The sequence below is a fragment of the Lagenorhynchus albirostris genome, chromosome 1, assembly GCF_949774975.1.
Source record: "Lagenorhynchus albirostris chromosome 1, mLagAlb1.1, whole genome shotgun sequence".
NCBI lineage: Eukaryota > Metazoa > Chordata > Mammalia > Artiodactyla > Delphinidae > Lagenorhynchus > Lagenorhynchus albirostris.
The window spans coordinates 2,191,112-2,212,676 of NC_083095.1; the positions used below are offsets into that span (position 1 = coordinate 2,191,112).

Below are 21,565 nucleotides of genomic sequence, written 5' to 3' on the forward strand. Positions count from 1 at the left end.
AGTTCCCATCTCAGTTAGGGAAATTTAATTACAGGAGGGGGCCATAATGAAGTGGAAATAGTCCATGCTTTGGAGTCAGGCTAAGATTTACATCTTTGCTCCATCACTTACGAACTGGAGAGTCTGACTATACCAACTTCTCAGACTCTGTCTCCTCAATGGAAAATCAAGATGGTAGTAATACTCACCTAACAGAGTATGAAGGTGAAAAGATATCTATCAGACTAGCTACTGTGAGAACGCCTATATGTGTAAGAACATGGGAAGCACATGCTCTAGTATCTAATGACAATGAATTCCTATCCAACTAATATACCTGGGACATTGCTTACAGCAAATGCTCTATGGTCTAAACTGTGGTAAACATGTTTTCATTTAGAGTTCATTAATGCTCGACTCAATGATGACTACACCTATCATAAAATGACTGCCCAAGCAGCTATCACTTATTAGTCAGGGGACGTTGGGCAGATTACTTTATCTCCCTGGCCTCTCTTTCCTGAATAACAGAACTTACTTCATGAAGCTGTCCCACAATGTGATATTTGGAGATGGAGCATTTGGGAATTAAGTTGGTTTAGATGAGGTCATGAGGGTGGGTCCTTATGATGGGATTAAGTACCCTTATAAGTAGAGACATCAAACAGCATGCTCATGTACCTTCCCCCTACTTTGCTATGAAGACACAGTGAGACGGCAGCCCTCTGTAAGCCAAAGAGAGAGCTTGCACCAGAACCCGACCATGCTGGCAACCCTGATTTTGGACTTCCCAGCCTCTACAACTGTGTGAAATAAATGTCTGTTGTTTAAGACACCCAGTCTACAGAATTTTGTTATAGTGGCTCGAGCAAACTAATACAGTACTCCATATATACTAAATGCGCAAATATTAGCCGTGATCAGAAGTAGTCTACTGCAAATAAGTCCTATGAGACCTAAGCCAGAACCTACCATTCAATCCTTAAGCTTTACTTATTTCCTGTGAGGGTAAAATTTAAAAAACAAACAAAAAATATCTCCTGGGAAAAGAATCTTAAAAAAAAAAGGAGTGGATATATGTATATGTATAACTGATTCACTCTGCTGTACACCTGAAACTAACAACATTGTAAATCAACTACACGCCAATAAAAGTTTAAAAAAAAAAATCTCCCACTCTCCCTCAAAACCAATATTCAGCAGGACACACAATAATAGCAAACACTCGGTCCTTACCATGTGCTAGGAACTACACTCAGCTCTTCTAAGGGCTTTTATTTTATTATTATTTTTTAACATCTTTATTGGAGTATAATTGCTTTACATTGGTGTGTTAGTTTCTGCTTTATAACAAAGGGAATCAGCTATACATAAACATGTATCCCCATATCTTCTCCCTCTTGCGTCTCCCTCCCACCCTCCCTATCCCACCCTTCTAGGTGGTCACAAAGCACCAAGCTGATCTCCCTGTGCTAAGGGCTTTTAAATGTTAACTTATTTAATTCTCACCACAGCCCTAGAGGTACTGTTATTATTTCCATTTTACAAACAGGGAAACTAAGATCCAGGAAGGTGACTTGTCACACAGCTAGGCTGGGTTGAAGCCGAGATTTGAATCCATGTAGGCTGGCTTAACTGTGTTCCTAACCATTACTCTATAATCCCTCTTTACATTAACACACTACTCCAAGATGAGAAAAGAAAATAACTTTAGATGGGTTACACTTAGTGTACTTGCATGTCTTTTTTTCTTTTATAAATTTATTTATTTTTGGCTGCGTTGGGTCTTCATTGCTTCACGTGGGCTTCTCACTGCGGTGGCTTCTCTTGTTGCAGAGCACAGGCTCTAGGCACGCAGGCTTCAGTAGCTGTGGCTCGCTGGCTTCAGCAGTTGTGACTCGCAGGCTCTAGAGCGCAGGCTCAGTAGTTGTGCCACACGGGCTTAGTTGCTCCGTGGCACGTGGGATCTTCCCGGACCAGGGATCAAACCCATGTCCCCTGCACTGGCAGGCAGGTTCTTAACCACTGGGCAACCAGGGAAGCCCTACTTGCATGTCTTAATAAATTCATAACTTGTTTCTTAATGACAAACTTGAATTTAATAAAACAAGATTATCTGTAACCAAACCAAAGCTAAAAATGGGGCTTCCCTGGTGGCGCAGTGGTTTAGAGTCCGCCTGCCGATGCACGGGACAAGCATTCGTGCCCCGGTCCGGGAAGATCCCACATGCCACGGAGCGGTTGGGCCCGTGAGCCATGGCCGCTAAGCCTGAGCGTCTGGAGCCTGTGCTCCGCAACGGGAGACACCACAACAGTGAGAGGTCCGTGTACCCCCCACCCCCCCCAAAAAAAAAAAAAAAAAAAAGCTGAAAGTGACTTTGTAAAACCAGGAGGAAGACTAACATTTTTTTTCACTCCTGTTGTTTTCAAAATCATTAAAGGTACACAACATTACAGAGTTCTTTAACGGCTGACCTAAAAGACATTTATGGACAGAAAATGTCTCAGGGATAGTACTCAGAAATTGAGATGTACAAAAACAATGGAGAAAAATATATCTTACTAGAATCTAACATTTATTCACTCAGTGGCTGGAAAAATTAAAAGGAAAAGTGAAGAACCTGTCAGTGAAAATAACATCAGTTTACTAATATGCAGTCAACTCAGGTTTGCTTAAATGCGTTTATCAGATGTACATGATTCAATGTGTAAGCCAGAATACTGTGAACATTTTGAAATGACACTATTTTAAACACCTGTGTTCAAACACTGCCTGAATGAGCCAGTCCACATTTTTTTTGGTAGTGGCAGTACAAAAAGATCGCATATTGTTGATGGCAGAATGTTGTTAGCTCCTAAGGCCATACACCAAGTTCCAGAGTTTAAAATCACAATATACAGAGATTTGAGTGAGCAGGTGTGATACAACTGTGAGTGGTGCTGAGGAAGAAAACAAGCTGCAAGCACCACTATTACAAGGGCAAAAGATGCCAGGTATACACCACTCTACTGCCACCTTTCCATGGAAAGGGAACTCAGCGAAAAAGAATGTGAAGGAAGTATTTATAGAATGCTTCTAATTTATAAGAACACAAACACATGATTTATGATTTAAAACAATGCCCTACAAACTGAAAACATCACACTTATCAAATTATTTAACTTGGACGGATCTGCCTTTAGTATAAATTTTTTGTGGATGGTTCATACTTGAGCTATACCAAACAAATCTTAAAAGTCTTATGATTTATATGCCAAAATTAATGCTGATAAAAATCTGCATCACACCATCAAGCTAAACAGACAGCCTACCAGGTACTAAATTGGTAATGATGTGACAAACAGTAATTTGGAATAATAACAAAAAAGAACAGTGGTAATTAAAAACTATGACCAAAAATAATGAAAAAAAGCAAGCAAGAAAAATCACAACCAACTCAAGACAATACTATGATAAAATTCTTCCTAGAAAACTGCTAGAATTCCAGTTATCTGCAAGTACACATGAATAGTGGAAGATCTGTAACATTCGAATACTGAATTAGAATCCTTAGCAAACTTCTCTACATGCTAATTTTAGTTCTGAATACCAAGTTTTAGTAACCTCTAACTTATTAATTACTACCAAGTCCTTAGATATATGAAGAAATGAGTTTAAGGAAATGGATACAATTTCATGTTCAGAACAAAGGACTGGAAATTTTGGATCCTTCCAGGGCCACCCTGAGAACCCTTAAGGCCCACTATGCCCTGCAGAGCCACTTGTTTAAATAACATTTTCAGTGCAAGATAAAATCTGTCTCCCTCTCCACCTTAATCCCACACACACACAGACAGTTTCAAAATTATGATGATATAAATAGAAAATAACCAACAGAACTAGAACTACATTAGAAATGTAGATAGGGCATGATTACCCTTAAAATGTCTTACGTACTGCTTTGCAGTTTATGAAACTCTTTGATATGTATTATTTCATTAATATAATCCATCATGAGAAGATTAAATCTCCATTTAATTAGTTATTTTTATTATTATTTTCAACTGAAGTATAGTTGACATACAATATTATGTTAGTTTCAGGTGTACAACACAGTGATGTGACAATCAAATACATTATGAAATCATCACCATGATAACTCCAATAACCATCTGTCACCATACAAAATTATTACAGCATTACTGACTACATTCCTTATGCTGTATATTACATCCCCATGACTTGTTTACTTTATAACTAAAAGTTTCTATCTGTTAATCCCCTTTACCTATTTCACTCAGCTCCCCTCTGGCAACCAACAGTTTCGCTCTCTGTAAGCCTGTTTCTGTTTTATTTTATTTGTCTATTTGTTCTATTTTTTAGATTCCACATATAAATGAGATCATATGGTACCTGTCTTTCTGTCTGACTTATTTCACTTAGTGAAATTATCTTCATTTTAAAAGATGAGAAGCCCAACGTCCAGAAAGTTAAGTGACTTGCTCAAGGTCAAGTTACACATTCAGCTAAGTGGCAGAGGACTTCCTGTTCTTTTTTTTTTTTTTTTGCGGTACGCGGGCCTCTCACTGCCGTGGCCTCTCCCGCCGTGGAGCACAGGCTCTGGACGCGCAGGCCCAGAGGCCATGGCCCACGGGCGCAGCCGCTCTGCGGCATGTGGGATCCTCCTGGACCGGGGCACGAACCCACGTCCCCTGCATCGGCAGGCGGACTCCCAACCACTGCGCCACCAGGGAAGCCTGACTTCCTGTTCTTATTTCTAGGTCTCTGTATCCCCCAGCTACCATAGGCCAAGTCTAGAAATCAAATGAAGTATGTAAAAAGGCTCTGCAAAACCAAAAGGAACTAAAAGGATCTTATTATGAAGATCATTAATCATTCACTGATGCACCAGTGAAATACCTATGACCAGGCCCTACCTGAGCAATTAAATCTCCCTATGGGCCAGTCATCAGGATTTTGAAAAGAGGCCCAGGTGATTTTAACATGCACCAGGTTGAGAACTCCTGATCTACATTAGATAATACAAATGGCAATAGCTCATTAACAAACATGTTTTCAACTATCAATTTAGTTTTACTTTTATATTTTCCTTTTATATCAATTAATCATCACTCCTTGATTAGACATATTGTGGTAGCTTAAGAAAGCCAAAGTGCTGACTTTAGAGATCTCAGTATTGGCTGTAAGAAAGATGTGTAACTCTGCTTAAGACTAATTACATGAAACTATGTTGTTCTGTCTTTTTTATAACTCTATTCTAGTCAATATTTAGAATATTCAAAGTACAGCCTTCAGTTTGTGCTATTAAGAACATTTAAAAATCATTATCTTCAACTGAAGGAAAAAAATACAACAATACTACATTTAAACAATATTAAATTTAAGTTGCATTCATTTGAGGAAGAGGAAGCTTTACTGTGTACTAAATACAATAAATAAAAATAATAGTAGAGGTAATTAATGGACAAATTAGATGACAATTAGCACTGAAAATCATTAAAAAAAAACTGGATACTGGACCAATCTTACCTTTTGTAGACTTGTTGGATTCAACTGAGTTTTGTCAATTATTTTTATTGCGACCTAGAAAAAAATTAATATTTATGGATTTTAAGAATTTGGTCATTATAGACTAATTAGTAATAGTTTTGTAAATGCCCAGACATGTAGCATTGTTAAATAGCAAGCAAGTAAACAAACCTCAGAAACCTAAAACTCAACCAGTTACAATTATATTTTACACTTTATAAATATTTTATAATTGACAAGAGGGGCTTCATGCAAATAAGGGTATTTTATAACATTTTACATTTAAGTTACCTATAGACACAGGGAAAATAAGTCTCCCAGAAACCACCTCCTAACCCCTCCCAAAAGGGGAGAGAGATTATACAATGAAAACAATTCTAAAAATATGGCAATGTAGCAAATCTATTCATTATTTTCTGACACTTTAATTTTATCTGACTCTGGGATACAAGGGCAGGAACTATAGCTTTTATAGGTTTATACAGCCCAAAATGCTTTCTAGACTGTCCAGCACAAAGTGGGAGCTGGTTAATTGAGTAAATATACGAACAAATAAGTTGGTGTTGAATCTGAAAACTTTAAAAACATCTTATTTCAATAAAAAAGCTCTTTAGAGAAGAGGAAGAGGCACTAGCTCTTCGAGAAGGAAAAGGCACTCTTAGAGAGGGAAAAGGCCCTAGCTTCAGATCAATCAACAAGCTAACCAAATGAGTATGTACAGAGGCAACAAATGGGTCCCCTAGTAGTCTTTGTTCAAAAAGGGGTGAGGCAGTCTAAAAATAAGCCACTAAGACATAGGAAGAAAGAGCTACAGCTTCTAATTATATGCACTTATCTTAAAAAAAAGAAAAAAAATTAAGTTGTACTAACCCTGCACTGACATCCTCACCTAGCCAGTCGGTCTTTTCTTGCTTAAAAATGAACTACGTGCACTGTGCTAACCTAAATGGGAGGGAAGTCCAAAAGGGAGGGGATATCTGTATGTGTATGGCTGATTCATTTTGTTGTGCAGTGGAGGCTAACACAACATTGTAAAGCAACCATACTCCAATAAAAATTAATTAAAAGAAAAAAGTGAACTACGGCTAACCAGAACTAGGAACTATGGATATCGAGAAGGGGGGATGGGGTGATGACAGGGGACGGAAGGAAACGTAAGTGAAGACAGAGGCTTTGCCATGAATTAGGGAACATAATTAACCCAGCTTTGCACCTGAGGTCCAGAACAACAAATGGTCTCACCCCATGTCAATGAGGCTGTGTTCCTACTATGTGTCCCTCAGAACACAGATCCAATAAGAAGCACCACTGAAGAAAGGGACTATAGTCAAAATCTGGGGAAAGTGTTCAAAGATTCTTTGTCAACGGTTCTAGAACTTTTTGGTCCCCTTTATATTCTTAAAGATTATGCTGGACTTCCCTGGTGGCGCAGTGGTTAAGAATCCACCTGCCAATGCAGGGGACATGGGTTCGACACTGGTCTGGGAAGATCCCACATGACACAGAGCAACTAAGCCCGTGAGCCACAACTACTGGGCCTGTGCTCTAGAGCCCACAAGCCACAACTACTGAGCCCACGTGTCACAACTACTGAAGCCTGTGTGCCTAGAGCTCATGCTCCGTAACAAGAGAAGCCACCGCAGTGAGAAGCCCGCGCACCACAACAAAGAGGAGCGCCTGCTCGCCACAACTAGAGAAAGCCCGTGCGCAGCAATGAAGACCCAATGTAGCCAAAAATAAATAAATAAAATAATCAAAAAAAATTTTTTTTAAAGAAAAATAAATTAAAAATAAGTGCTGGGGCTTCCCTGGTGGTGCAGTGGCTGAGAGTCCGCCTGCCGATGCAGGGGACACGGGTTCGTGCCCCGGTCCAGGAAGATCCCACATGCCGCGGAGTGGCTGGGCCCGTGAGCCGTGGCCGCTGGGCCTGCGCGTCCGGAGCCTGTGCTCCGCGGTGTGGGAGGCCACAACAGTGAGAGGTCCGCGTACCGCAAAAAAAACAAAAACCAAAAAATAACTGCTGAACAACTCATTTCAACATAATAATATTCAACAAATGGTGCTGGGGCGGGGCGGGGGATTCCCTGGTGGTGCAGTGCTTAAGAATCTGCCTGCCAGTGCGGGGGGGACACGGGTTTGAGCCCTGGTCCGGGAAGATCCCACATGCCGCGGAGCAACTAAGTCGGTGACCCACAACTACTGAGCCTGCGCTCTAGAGCCTGTGAGCCACAACTACTGAAGCCCACGCGCCTAGAGCCCGTGCTCCGCGACAAAAGAAGCCACTGCAGTGAGAAGCCTGCGCACTGCAACAAACAGTAGCCACTGCTCGCCACAACTAGAGAAAGCCCACACACAGCAACAAAGACCCAACACAGCCAAAAATAATAAATAAAATTAAAAAATTAAAAAACAGATGGTGCTGGGGAAATGATATCCACATGCAAAAGAATGAAGTTATCAGACTCTTAACCTAACATCAAATACAAAAATTAGCTCAGCGTGGATCAAAGACCTAAATCTACGACCTATAAAACTATCAAATTCTGAGAAGAAAACATAGGGCAAAGCTTCATGACATTTCAAATTTTATGCATCAAAAGACGTTATCAACAGAGTAAAAAGGCAACCCACAGAATGGGAAATAATATTTGCAAATTACATACGTGATAAGGGATTAATATCCAGAATATACAGAGAACTCTGAAAACTCAACAAAAACCTGATTTAAAAATGGGCAAAGGGGCTTCCCTGGTGGCGCAGTGGTTGAGAGTCTGCCTGCCGATGCAGGGGACACAGGTTCGTGCCCCGGTCCGGGAAGATCCCACATGCCGCGGAGCAGCTGGGCCTGTGAGCCATGGCCGCTGAGCCTGCACGTCCGGAGCCTGTGCTCCTCAACGGGAGAGGCCACAACAGTGAGAAGCCCGCGTACAGCCAAAAAAAAAAAAAAAAAAAAAAAAAGGGCAAAGGACTTGAGATGTTTCTCCAGAGAAGATATACAAATGGTCAATAAGCACATAAAAAAGACGCTCAACATCCCTCATCATTAGAAAAATGCAAATCAAAACTAGGAAACACCACTCCACACCCAACTGGATGGCTTACTGCCAAAAACCCCCAGAAAATAATAAGCTTTTGTGAGGATGTGGAGAAACTGGAACCCTTGTGCACTGTTGGTAGGATTGTATAAAATGGTACAGCCACTGTTAAAAAAAAAAAAAAAAAAAGTACAGATTTCCTCAAAAAATTAAAAGTAGAATTACCAGATGATCCAGCAGTTCCACTTCCGGTATGTACCCAGAACTGAAAGCAAGGATGGATGGACGGATAGATTGATTGACTGATTTTTGGCTGTGTTGGGTCTTCGTTGCTGTACCGCAGGCCTTCTCTAGTTGTGGTGACTGGGGGCTACTCTTCGTTGCGGTGCGTGGGCTTCTCACAGTGGTGGCTTCTCTTGTGGTGGAGCACAGGCTCTAGGCGTGCAGGCTTCAGTAGTTGTGGCATGCGGGCTCAGTAGTTGTGGCTCGCAGGCTCTAGAGCACAGGCTCAGTAGTTGTGGCCCATGGGCTTAGTTGCTCCACGGCATGTGGGATCTTCCCCTACCAGGGCTCAAACCCGTGTCCCCCCCGCACTGGCAGGTGGATTCTTAACCACTGCGCCACCAGGTAAGCCCGAAAGCGAGGATTTAAAAAGCTATTTGTGCACCCATGTTCATAGCAGCATTATGTATAGTAGCTAAGATGTGGAAGCAACTCAAGAGATCATCAAGGGGGACTTCCCTGGAGGTCCAGTGGTTAGGACTCCACACTTCCACTGCAGAGGGCACAGGTTCAATCTCTGGTCAGGGAACTAATATCCCACAAGCCACGTAGCATGGCCAAATAAAAAAGTTCATCAAGGGATTAATGGAAAAGCTTAATGAGGCACATCCATAAGATGGAATATTATTCAGTCTTATAAAGGAAGGAAATTCTGGCACCTGCTACAACATGGATGAACCTTGAGGACACTATGCTAAGTGAAATAAAACAGTCACAAAAATACAAATACTGCATGCTTCCACTCTTATGAGGTCCCTGGAGTATTCAAAAGCATGGCGACAGAAAGGAGAATGGTGGTGGCTGGGGGGAGGGGGGAGGGGGAATTTAATGGGTGTAGAGTTTCAGTTTGATAAGATGTAGAGTTCTAGAGATGAATGGTGGTGATGGCTGCACAGCATTATGGATGTATTTAATACCACTGAAATATACACTTTAAAACAGTTAAGATAATACATTTTATATGCATTTTATCACCATAAAAAATTGGGAAAAAAGTCTATTAGCGTTAATATAAATAACATTTTAATGAAATTCTCAAATGTCCTCCTGTAGTCAATCTGTTATATCACACGTCACATACTTCTGGAAAATTCTACTGTACGCTGGTGAGAAAGAATGGAAGAAGCAAATAATGTCTTAAATAGTATTACCAAAACAGTTTTGATTTTGCAGACCCCCTAAAATGGTCTCAGAAAACCTCCAGGGGTCCACATCCCTACTTCAAGAACTGCTGCACTATTCATATTAAAGCTTTTTTTTTTTTTTTTAACTGATTAACTTGGTTTAAAGCCTCCATCTGCCCATGCCATTTGATTACTTCCTATGAACCTATTAACCTCCTAAGGAGCTAAAGAAAGGGAAAGACTGCAGCAAGGCATCCAGTGAGTCTGACCCTGAAGTACAAGGAACCCATCACCCCTTCACCCCTGACTGGGGTAGGCAAAAAATCAGAATTGGTGGGGGAGGGAGAGTTAATGAGTGTGTGTGCTTGCAAAAAGCAAAGTCAAAATTCTGATTCTATATTTGGAAAATATAAGTCTTGATGGAAACTACAGTAAATAAATCTAAAGGAAATACTGGCTGCTGGAATATGCAAACAATGACCACCTTGTGCATAACTCAATGGGGAGAAGACATCCTGTTATAGCCCTAGAGCACTACCTGTACACAAGGAGCATTCAATAAACGCTTACTGGGGTGATCTGAGGCCTTGAATACTCGCATTAGTAACCACACACACATCAGAGATGGAGATAGAACAGTGAAGAAACAGGGTTTCTGGTGTTTTAACAAATACCAATGTGTGTTTTTTTGTTTTTTTGTTTTTTTTTGCGGTACGCGGGCCTCTCACTGTTGTGGCCTCTCCCGTTGCAGAGCACAGGCTCTGGACGCGCAGGCTCAGCGGCCATGGCTCACGGGCCCAGCTGCTCCGCGGCATGTGGGATCTTCCCGGACCAGGGCACGAAGCCGTGTCCCCTGCATCGGCAGGCGGACTCTCAACCACTGCGCCACCTGGGAAGCCCACCAATGTGGCTTTAAAATTCCATTATTTTGAAGCTGAGGGAACTCCCTGGCAGTCCAGTGGTTAGGACTCTGCATTTCCACTGAACGGTACACAGGTTCGATTCCTGGTCGGGGAACTAAGATCCTGCAAGCTGTGTGGCGCAGCCAAAAAAGAAAAAAATAATTTAAAGTTGAATGAATGAATTTTCTTCAAACTTTACTTTCATATGTAATTTTATGTGGTATACTTGGATCTCCCAAAGATCCAAGGGATTTCCATCTCCCAAAGGGATTTCCGAAGAAACCCCTTCAATAACACTGTTCTGGCCACAATTCTGTTTTCTTCCTCATTCTCATGGCCAAATCCATCAAAAATGCTGCCTTTCCAGCTCCTCTTTCCTCTGATCTTCTGAGACTTTGTTTCTATTCTCATGACAGGCCCCTTGATCACTAGTTTCTTCCGGTTCTGCTCAATATCCACCTTCTAAAGATTCTATTCTGATTTTGTTATTATATATTTTCATTTTCAAGTACTGCTGTTCAAAAAGTATCTAAAGCAAAAACAGAAAAAAAAATGTGTTGCATTCAGCTAAATCAAACTGTAGAAGAGAGTCATTTTATCAAAAGCAAGTGTCCTCAGAGTGAAACATTATCATTTAACATGCTGTGTGTATGTGTGTCAATGAAAACTGAGGGGGAAGCTCCTAATCCCCTCTTCCTTCCAGTTCCCTTGCTGGGATGACTCAACTACCAAAATAACCTTGGCCCAGAGCTGGAGCCTGGAGAAGAGCTCAGACCTCGAGGTCACCAAAAGAGGAGGCAACTGTGGGGCATCACTTAGGTGCCTCAGAAAGATGCATACTGGAGAGAAGACCACTGACTCATTCCCAAGGTTGTGGAGGGGGTGTGTGTGTGTGTGTGCGCGCGTGCGCGTAGGTGTGTGTGCGCATGCATGCGCGCACAGCAAAAGCCAAGGGAATTCACTAGGCAAGGAAACAGGAGTGTCCCTGGCACTTGTGTAAAGTTCTGGGAAATTCCATTTATTCACTCTGACGCCTAAAGCAAAGTGGAAAATTACAAAATAGGGATAAAGAGAGCTCACACATGAGAAGGGCTTCCCCCGCCCCCCGCCCAACATTCCTCAAATCAAGAGTCCAACAAACCTGCAGCAAATACTCACTGGAGGAAAAATCCGTATCTTCCACTTCCTGTCAATTAACCACTGGTCAAAAGATCCACCCTGCTCCTGACTGGTGTTAAAGCATCTACAACCACCAGCATCTACAAGAGCAGGCAGAAAAAAGATCCCAAGTCCTTTAAGAGGACACAATAATCCAGAAGAATGGTATATTAGTAAGCTCAGGCTGTCAAAACAAAAAATACCACAGACTGGGCAGCTTAAAGAGCAGAAATTTATTTTCTCACAGTTGGAAGCTGGAAGTCAGAGATCGGGGTGCCAGCATGGGCAGTTCCTCTTGGCTTGCAGATGACCACCTTCTCACTGTGTCCTTACAAGTGGAAGAAAGCAAGCAAGCTCTCTGGTGTCTCTTTTTATAAGGACACTAATCCTATCAGATCGGGGCCTACCCTTATGACCTAGTTTAACCTAATTATTTCCACAAAGGCCCTACCTCCAAACAGGCTTTAACATCTAAATTCTAGGGGACACAATTCAGTCTACAGCAACGGAGAACAAGCCTATCAACTATAACAGCTCCCTACAAAATAAAACTTCAAATCAAAACCTAGCAATACAAACAAAATGGGTGAATGGCACAAGCACAGGGTGGAGTAAAAGAGGCACACACAAAATAATAAATACTGTATGATTTCCATTGTAAAATTTTAAGAGAAAAAACCAGAATATGGTGTTTTAGAAGTCAGGATAGTGGTTATCTTGGGGAGGAAGGCCAGTGAAATGATTAGAAGGAGGTACAAAGGAGGACTTCTGGGGTTCAAGTAATGGTATATTTTTGCCCTGGGTCATGGTTAAGCAAATGTTTACACTTTTTCTGGATGTGTGCTATATATCAATAAGGAGTTAATTTTTAAAAGTCAGTGATGACTTTAAAAAATTATAGTGAAGTCAATAGATAATGATGCCTAAAACTGAAAAAATAATTAAGAATAAAACATGCTATTAAAATATATGAAAGTAAAACATAAAGAATCAGTTTGAAAGACTGAAAGTGGCCATCTTAGGAGATTAGGAAATTGTGGGAGGGGGCAGGGAACACATTAAAAAAAAAAGCCTTGACTCTTTAAACTGTATAATATATAATTAACTTGAATAAAAATAACAATGAAAAGCTCCTTCATACCCATAATGAGGACATTCAGTTAAAGATGGCATACTAATCACATGCATTCTCTCTTCTTCCGCCTGACAGTCCAATTAAACAATAAAGACAAAATGACAAAGAATGGCAAAGAGAATGGGAGAGGTGGCATCAGCAGACAAGTGACTTTAAATAATTTCTGGGGGACAAAAATCAGAGGCATCCAGAGCAGGGCACACACAAGCCTAGAGTATGCTCTAAGAAGGGTGCAATCCAGGAAAAACTTAGTAATGACCAGAGAAAATAACTCAGTGCCTTGAATACGGAAGGTCCCAGCAAAAGGCCAACTTTCCTCCCAGCCACCGTGAAGCCAAGCCAGGCACCGGAGCAGCACCTTCCACACACCTCATGTAGAGAGCTCTCAATGTGCTTCTTATTTCTCTGCTCTTAAAAACGTTTTCAAGAATCAGACATCTGAGGAAAGCCCATACCCTTTTCTAATACCCCTTCCCATATATCTGTTGTTAGGGGAAAATACCAGTAACAATTAACCCTCCTCCTTCAGAAAAAAAAGGACAGTTGATTCACGTTATTCACGGTAATTACATTCTATGAAGTCACTCTGAACACTGAACTAGTGAATGCTGAACCACTGTTCCTAGGGGGAAGGAGTTAAGACTCCTGTGAGCCCCTGGTCATAACATTTTCATCAACTGATCAATACATAATCTTGTTTTATGTGTGTTTCTGTTTAAGGATACCTCATTTACTATACATTATTGATTCATTAACACTGAACAGCACTATCTAACTCATGCCTGAATGAAGTTTACCTAACAAATGTATTTTCTCTGTAAGGCACGTCAAAGCCTTGCACTTAGGAACACTGGCTAATACCTCAGCCCTACAGTTGGGGGCCATTTTAAACAATAAAATCACCAACAAAATGCACAAAGATGTGGAAAATGTGTACTAAATAACCACAAAAAGGGCATCTGTTTATAGTACGAAGGCTGAAAGGCAGAGTGTCACCTCGCTGGGCCTCAGCTGGGGAAACGCACAGTAAGCAATTCAAACTTTTTACTGCTCTGTGCGTGTCTGAAAAAGACTGCAAAAGCACAGCGAGTACTGATTTTTGGGATTACAAATAATTTGTAGTATGTGAATTTGCAAGTATGGAATTTGTGAATAATGGGATTGACTGTATCCGTTCCGAAGATGGATAGTGATGGTTGCAAACACTGCAAATGTACTTAATGCCATTGAGCTGCACTTAAAAACGGCTACAATGGTAAATGTTATGCATATTTTACCACAATAAAAAAAAAGTGTCACAACTATGTAATTAAGTGATTTTTAATTTGTGGGAACTGGGTTTATGTGAATACTCCACAATGAACCATGATGATCATCTTTACCATTTTCAGCTGTATCTGTTATCAGACTTATACTAAGGCTATCTTTACCGTCCTGCTTGCTCACTTCCAAAACAAATAGTTATTGAGTATTTAGAGGCCAAGGATAAATGAGGTTCAAGACTGAATCTTTTTCCCCCTGGCCTCTCTCTGGTTTCTCCTCTAGTGTAGGAGAGAGGACACAGACTGACAATAAAAGCATACAGCCACAAGAGCACAATAACAAGCTGAGAAGACAACAGTGGGAAAGCTATTTCAATAACTTTCTGAAAGAGAGAGAAGAGACAACAGAGGAAAAGACACTATAACCAGAAACAGTGTGATTTCCCCAGCATGACTTGGAAAGGGCTCTAGACTTGGAGGTCCCAGGGGACCAAAGGCGACAGGGGAGCTGCTGGGCTAATTCCAAAGTCAAAAGTCTGTATAAAGAATGCTGCTGCTCCCCAACCAAACCAATGACCACCGGTTCTTAAGGGACTGTAAACTTATTCTGCGGAGAAGACAACGAGGCTCTGGACTCAAGGTCAACAGGCCCAGGAGAGGGCAGGAGTGAGGCATGGAGATGAAAAGGGGCGGGGGGGGGGGCAGAGATTAAGTGTCAGACTGCCGCTGAGGGGTGGGACCATGGCTCCTCTCGGGCAGAACAGAAGATTCTTAACCTAGAGAACAGAATGGTCCCAGAGAAGAGATCTAAAGACAAAGATATCTGGGTACTCCAATAAAAGCACTGGATGACTCCCAAAGGAAAGTTCTGTGGTCAAACATATCCTATACATGCAAACCAGCTTCTGATCAGCTTCTTAGGGTTCCACCTTAAACAGACACAGACAACCAGGGGTTACCAGATTCCAAAGAAAGTCTCTGTATGAAAGACAGACACCAAGAAAGAATCCCAGAGAAAAGAGAAACAATGTAGGGAGCAAAAAATCTACTTAAAAAAAAAAAAAAAAAGAAGAAAGCTTTTACTATCCTCAGAGAGTTAACAGAAGAAACAGTATTGATACCAGAACTGGATACTACAAAGACAAATATCAGAAAAGGAAAGAGCTAGGAGGAGGACACAGGCAGGGACTCAAACAAATTTAACAGAAAGATTGGAAGATAAAGTTAAAGACATCACTCAGAAAGTAAAATAGAAACAGAGACAGAAAACCAAGACAGATAGATAGATAGATAGATAAATAAGTAAATAAGTAAACAAAATAAATAATCAAGGTTCTTGGGAAGTCCCTGGCAGTCTAGTGGTTAGGACTCGGCACTTTCACTGCTAGGGCCCAGGTTCAATCCCTAGTCAGGAACTAGGATGCTGTAAACCACATGACACAGCCAAAAAAAAAAAAAAGGAATTCTAGAATGACGATTTTTAAATAATAAAATGAGACAATTCTCCAGAACTGAAAGATAAGAATGTTTATATTGAAAGGGTTCAATGAGCACCAGGAACAAAGAATGAAGACCAACTCCTTGGCACTTCACTGTGAAATTTCTCAACAGCATGGATAAATGAGAAGAGTCTAAAAAGCTGCTAGAAAGGTGGAGGGAAAAGTCATTTACACTGTTTTACTCTAGACTTTGTAACTACCAATATCGGAAAACCCACTATGATCTTAATCTTGAGTTTCCCACTCTCTAACCACCTCCTCCTAACTTTCCCACCCACCCACTCTAGAATCCCAGTAACTATCTGAACTCACCGGGATCCACAGCCATTGATCCCACCACCTTCTTATGGTCTGCCTTCTCCCTCAAGTACTTACTTCCTACTTAAATCTATTGTCTTTAATTGAAATCACTCCCTTGGGTATTCCAAATCAATGCCCTTGCTCTGTTTCCATTTCACTACTTACTAAAATAAAATCCCAACCATCTACAAATGCTATGCCTGTGTCTGGTTAACTGAATGTTGCTGGACAGTAAATTACATCCAGGCTGTCTATTCCCGATTTAAATCCATGATCAGTAACCTCAGGGAAGTGTTAAGGCTGCCTGGTAATTCTACTATATTTCTCAGTCCATTCACTCTCCTACTAACCTGTTAATTACTGTAACTTTCTCAGATCTCTAATATCTCCTATCTCCTTGACAGTCACATTCTTAGTTGGTAATCTTGCTTTCTATTTTACTGAAAAAAGAGCTGCAATGAGAAGAAAACTTCTCAAGCTCCCACCCTCATACAGAACCACTCACCTGCAGAATATTGGCATAGTACCCTCTACTTTCCTCCTACTTCTAAGGACTGTCCACGTTATCCAAAGACAATACCTCTACCACCCCCTCTCACCCATTCCAGCACGTCTCCTCAAAGCACCATTTTTACCCTTTCCCTTAAATTATTCCCATTAGCAGACAAACATGTTGGTATTTTGCCCATCTTTTTTTTTTTTTTTTTGCGGTACGTGGGCCTCTCAGTGTTGTGGCCTCTCCCGTTGCGGAGCACAGGCTCCGGACACGCAGGCTCAGCAGCCATGGCTCACGGGCCCAGACGCTCCGCAGCACGTGGGATCTTCCCGGACCGGGGCACGAACCCGTGTCCCCTGCATCGGCAGGCGGACTCTCAACCACTGCTCCACCAGGGAAGCCCTTGCCCATCTTTTAAAAAATATCTTGGCCTGACATCTCCCTGTAGCCACTACCCCATTCATCTGTGCCGTGAAAGCGCTATCTTGCTGTTTTTAACCTCTACCCACCTATTCTCTCTTGAACTAATATGTTACATCATATGCATCGGTACTGCAAGGTATTTGAAAGATATGTTGGATCAATTTGCAGAAAATACATAGAACCATGAGAAAGTTGAAAAAAAAAACCCACAAAACTTGAGGCAACTATTAATTCTAGAAAAAATTAAAAATTATATAAGAAAATAAATTATTGTGGTCCAACACTGAACAACATTTACATAGCTTGATTAAGTTAAAAAAATCTAACTTTAACCAAATATATCATTGCAATAGAAAGGCTGAGGAAAGGAAAGTAGATGTGGAAGTGAATCATAAGAAAGCTATATCCATCTTCCATAAGGGGAAGGTCAGTGATGTCTACAATTATAAATCAGGAGATAACCAAAAGACTATCAGAAAAAAGAGCCTAGAAAATTGAAAGTAGGAGCCTTTGATTAATGGTACTGAATGATACAGAGGAGGCAAAGAAAGTCTGACTTCAGTTAGAAGCTTTTTAGTATTATTTGACTTTTTAAGCTATACGCATGTATTACTTTGGAAAATAATTTTTTAAGGCAGTAAAAAAACAGTCTCAATTAAGTACCAAATGACAGATACAAGTGAGTTCTTCTGTAGTTCATGTTAGGGAAGAGATCCCTAGGGGCCTATGAAAATAACTATGGGGAAAAATGAACTTGAAAGAAAAACTTGACTTGAAAGAAAACTGTAATATTAAAACAAACAATTATTTCAAAAACCAAAATAATCTTCAGCTGTGAAAAGCTAGCCAAAACCAAGACAGAAGATGGAACTAACATCCCCAAATCCCAAATATGGGATAGCTGCTTCTATGACAATAGGTAGCATTTTCATCAAAGAGTTAAATCAGATGAATTTTATGACTGGTGCCTGTATTTTTAAATATATATAAAATAAGGATTTTGGTGTTTTTCTGGTCTAAAAATTAAGAACCATCCTAGAGAGACAGGTCTCATCTACAGTGGACTTCTACCACAATCATTCTATTTAAAGACTTGATTAGAAACTGTTCACTAGATGTAAGACGTTCTCTTGGTTATAATTCATTAATCTAATTTGTCTGTTCACAGGAGTTCCCTGGCGGTCCAGTGGTTAGGATGCGGCGCTCTCACTGCCAAGGGCCTGGATTCAATCCCTGGACAGGGAACTAAGATCCCAAAAAAGTCATGCGGTGCGCATCCCACCCCCCACAAAACAGACAAATAAAACAGAAAAAACCCACAAAAACTAATTTGTCTGTGCAGTAAAAATGCCATTCTTCCATCACATAAATTTTCATGAGTATCTTTTATGTTCACAATGTCCTTGTGACGTAAGTGCATGATACAGATTATCCCCACTCTCTTCTTTCAGGGAATTCTTTCCACTATATAATTCTACTACATTGCTAGTCTTATCCTCATGACAGCAATTAAAACTGTCTCTTTAACATATAGTAACTCTTGATCTCCTACTGACTCAGAATGAATTAAGTCTCTGAATCACCAACACCACTTTCTGGTGCACTCTGGGTTTCCTTTAGTGCTCTTACTACCTCAATAGGAAAGATACATCACATTCCCATAAAAGGGCAAGAGAATGCTGATGGAAAAACTTTAGTTTCTAGTGGGCTGAGAACAGTACCAAGTGATAAAAATAATAACTAGACTAGAGTTTTAAGTTTCTTTAGGAATATTATACTATAATAAACCTGTAATAAAACCAACTTTCTAGAAAAACTTCAGTTTTTTACCATATGACCCAGCAATCCCACTCCTGGGTTATCTTAGAGAAATAAAATTTTATGTTCACACAGAAACCTGTACAGGAATGTTTATAGCAGTTCTATTCATAATTGCCAAACATGAAAACAACTCAAATGTCCTTTAGTGTAGGAGTGGATACAAACTGTGGTCCAGTCACATAATGGAATACTACTCAGCAATAAAAAAGAACACACTGGGCTTCCCTGGTGGCGCAGTGGTTGAGAGTCCGCCTGCCGATGCAGGGGACGCGGGTTCCTGCTCCGGTCTGGGAAGATCCCACGTGCCGCGGAGCGGCTGGGCCCGTGGGCCATGGCCGCTGGGCCTGCGCTCCGCAGTAGGAGAGGCCGCGACAGTGAGAGGCCCGCGTACCGCAAAAAAAAAAAAAAAAAAAAGAACTAAGAATACTATATGCAACAAACTGGATCAATCTCAAAGGCATTAGAGAAGATATACTGTATGATCTCATTTACTTAACAGACTTGAAACAAACAAAATTATGAGGATGAAGAATAGACAGGTGGTTGTAGGAGGTTATGATGGGGGAGGGAGCAACCATAAAGGGACCACAAGGGAATTTTCTGAGGTAATGGGACTGTTCTGTATCTTGATTACGGTACTGGTAACATCAATCTATAAATGTGTTAAAATTCATAGAACTGTACATCAAAATAAAAAATGATGTATAATTTAAAAAATAACATCAACTTGCTTAATTCTGATATCCAAAATGAGAGTAAGTTCAAAAGGTGCTCAGATACAAGATGTTATGCAAATTTGGTAGCCTCATATATTCACAAACCCCATTCACAACAGCAACAAAAATTATAAAACACTTTGGAATGAACATAACAAGAACTATGCAAAATCCAGATGAAGAAAATTATGAACCTTAAAAACAAAATCGAGACACACTTCATAAGCCTGGATAGAAACACTTGGTATCATTAAAACAGCAAATTGCCTCCCAAATCAGTTTATAAATTCAATTAATTTCATCAAAATTAATCCAATCAAAATTCCAGTAAGGCTGTTTTTAGAACATGGCAACCTATTTCTAAAATTCATCTGACTGGGTGTTCCCTGGGGGTCCAGTGGTTACCACTCAGCACTGTGACTGCCATGGCCTGGGTTCAATCCCTGGTCGGTGAAGTATGATCCCGCAAGCTGTATGGTGCCACCAAAATAATGAAATGGAATGAAATGAAATGAAATAAAATTCATCTGACAGAGTAAACTGCAAAAAAGAGCAATGAAATTTTTAAAAAATAAGAATAATCAGCAGGGGACTTAACCTACTCCAAAAAAATCAAAACGTACAATCAAAAGGTGCAGTAATAAAAACACCATGATATGGGTACAAAACTAAATAAATGAAATCAGAGAAACAAAAGGGAATTTAAATAAACGGGGGGAGAGAACAGATGATCTGGGACAAGCAGTAATGCACATAGGGGAAAAAAAATTAGAGCCCTACACCTCATACTAATCCCCCAAAACACATACCAAATGAATTAAACATTCAGATGCCAGCCACAGGAGTATTTGAAGAAAAAACAGAATCAATTTAAAAAATCCTGGAAGTAAACCTTTCTCACCAAGACATGAAACCCAGACAGATCAGACTGATGTCTGAAACACATAAAATGTTTAAATCGCTAAAATTTTAAAAGAGAAAAAGAAAAATGGATAAAGGATATACAACAGGAAACTTATTTTAAAAAGAAAATGACACAAATATACGAAAATATCATCAATCTAAGTAGTTATCAGGAAAAAGCAATCTTTTTTCAAAAATAGATTTATTGCTCATCTGATAGACAAAAATTATCTACAATGTTAGTAACGGTGTAGAAAAATGGGCACTCTCTCATTCCGGTAGGGCTAACAAAACAGTAAAACGTTCTCTCAAAACCAATTTAGCAGTACCTATTACAGTATCAAATATTCATCCCCTCTGACCCAGGACCTCCACACTTCTAGGAATTTATCCTACAGAAACACTCTTAACGAGAGCACAGAAAGTTATGTTAAAGAATGTTCACTGCAGATATTTGTAATAGCAAAAAAATCAGAAACCACCCAATGCCCACCAACGGGGGTGAACTACGGCACCAGCACACACTGGAAGATGATGTTCCATTAAACATAATGTCAGATCTATGAGCACTAAGATCCAGACGTGATCAAGTATGTTGCTAAGAAAAATTACCATTAAGTCCCATGAGTCCCTTTTTGTTAAAATAAACAAAAAGTTACTGTGTATATAAAAAACTGTGGTAATCTACACCAAACTGCTGAAAATGATCCTCTTTGAGGAGAGAAAGTTTAAGGAATTTTATTTTCTACATAACGAATTTCTATAATGTTTACATTTTATATGATTCTGGTTAAGACCTACAATAGGGGGAAAAATTGTTTATTTCAAATTTTTAAAAAAGTGTTTTAATTTACGCACTATCTAGTCAGATTCAAGCCATTTCTGGAGAGAGAACCTACTAGATATAAACATGGTAAGCCACACTCCAGCACACATGTTATGTAAAAGGGGAGAGGGTCTGTCTGTCCCACTCCTCTTTTAACCCACCATCTCTACCTAT

General features: G+C 40.3%; 1 protein-coding gene across 13 annotated transcripts in view; it reads right to left on the minus strand.

Moving 5' to 3' along the window:
- The window catches only part of MARK3 (microtubule affinity regulating kinase 3), a 107,957-nt gene that overhangs the window by 63,311 nt on the left and 23,081 nt on the right, over positions 1–21,565 (minus strand). For all 13 annotated transcript variants that reach the window (XM_060153967.1, XM_060154058.1, XM_060153786.1 and 10 more), the window contains one exon: positions 5,510–5,563. In XM_060153967.1, coding sequence (XP_060009950.1) covers positions 5,510–5,563 — 54 coding nt within the window. The remainder of the gene's footprint in view (positions 1–5,509; positions 5,564–21,565) is intronic.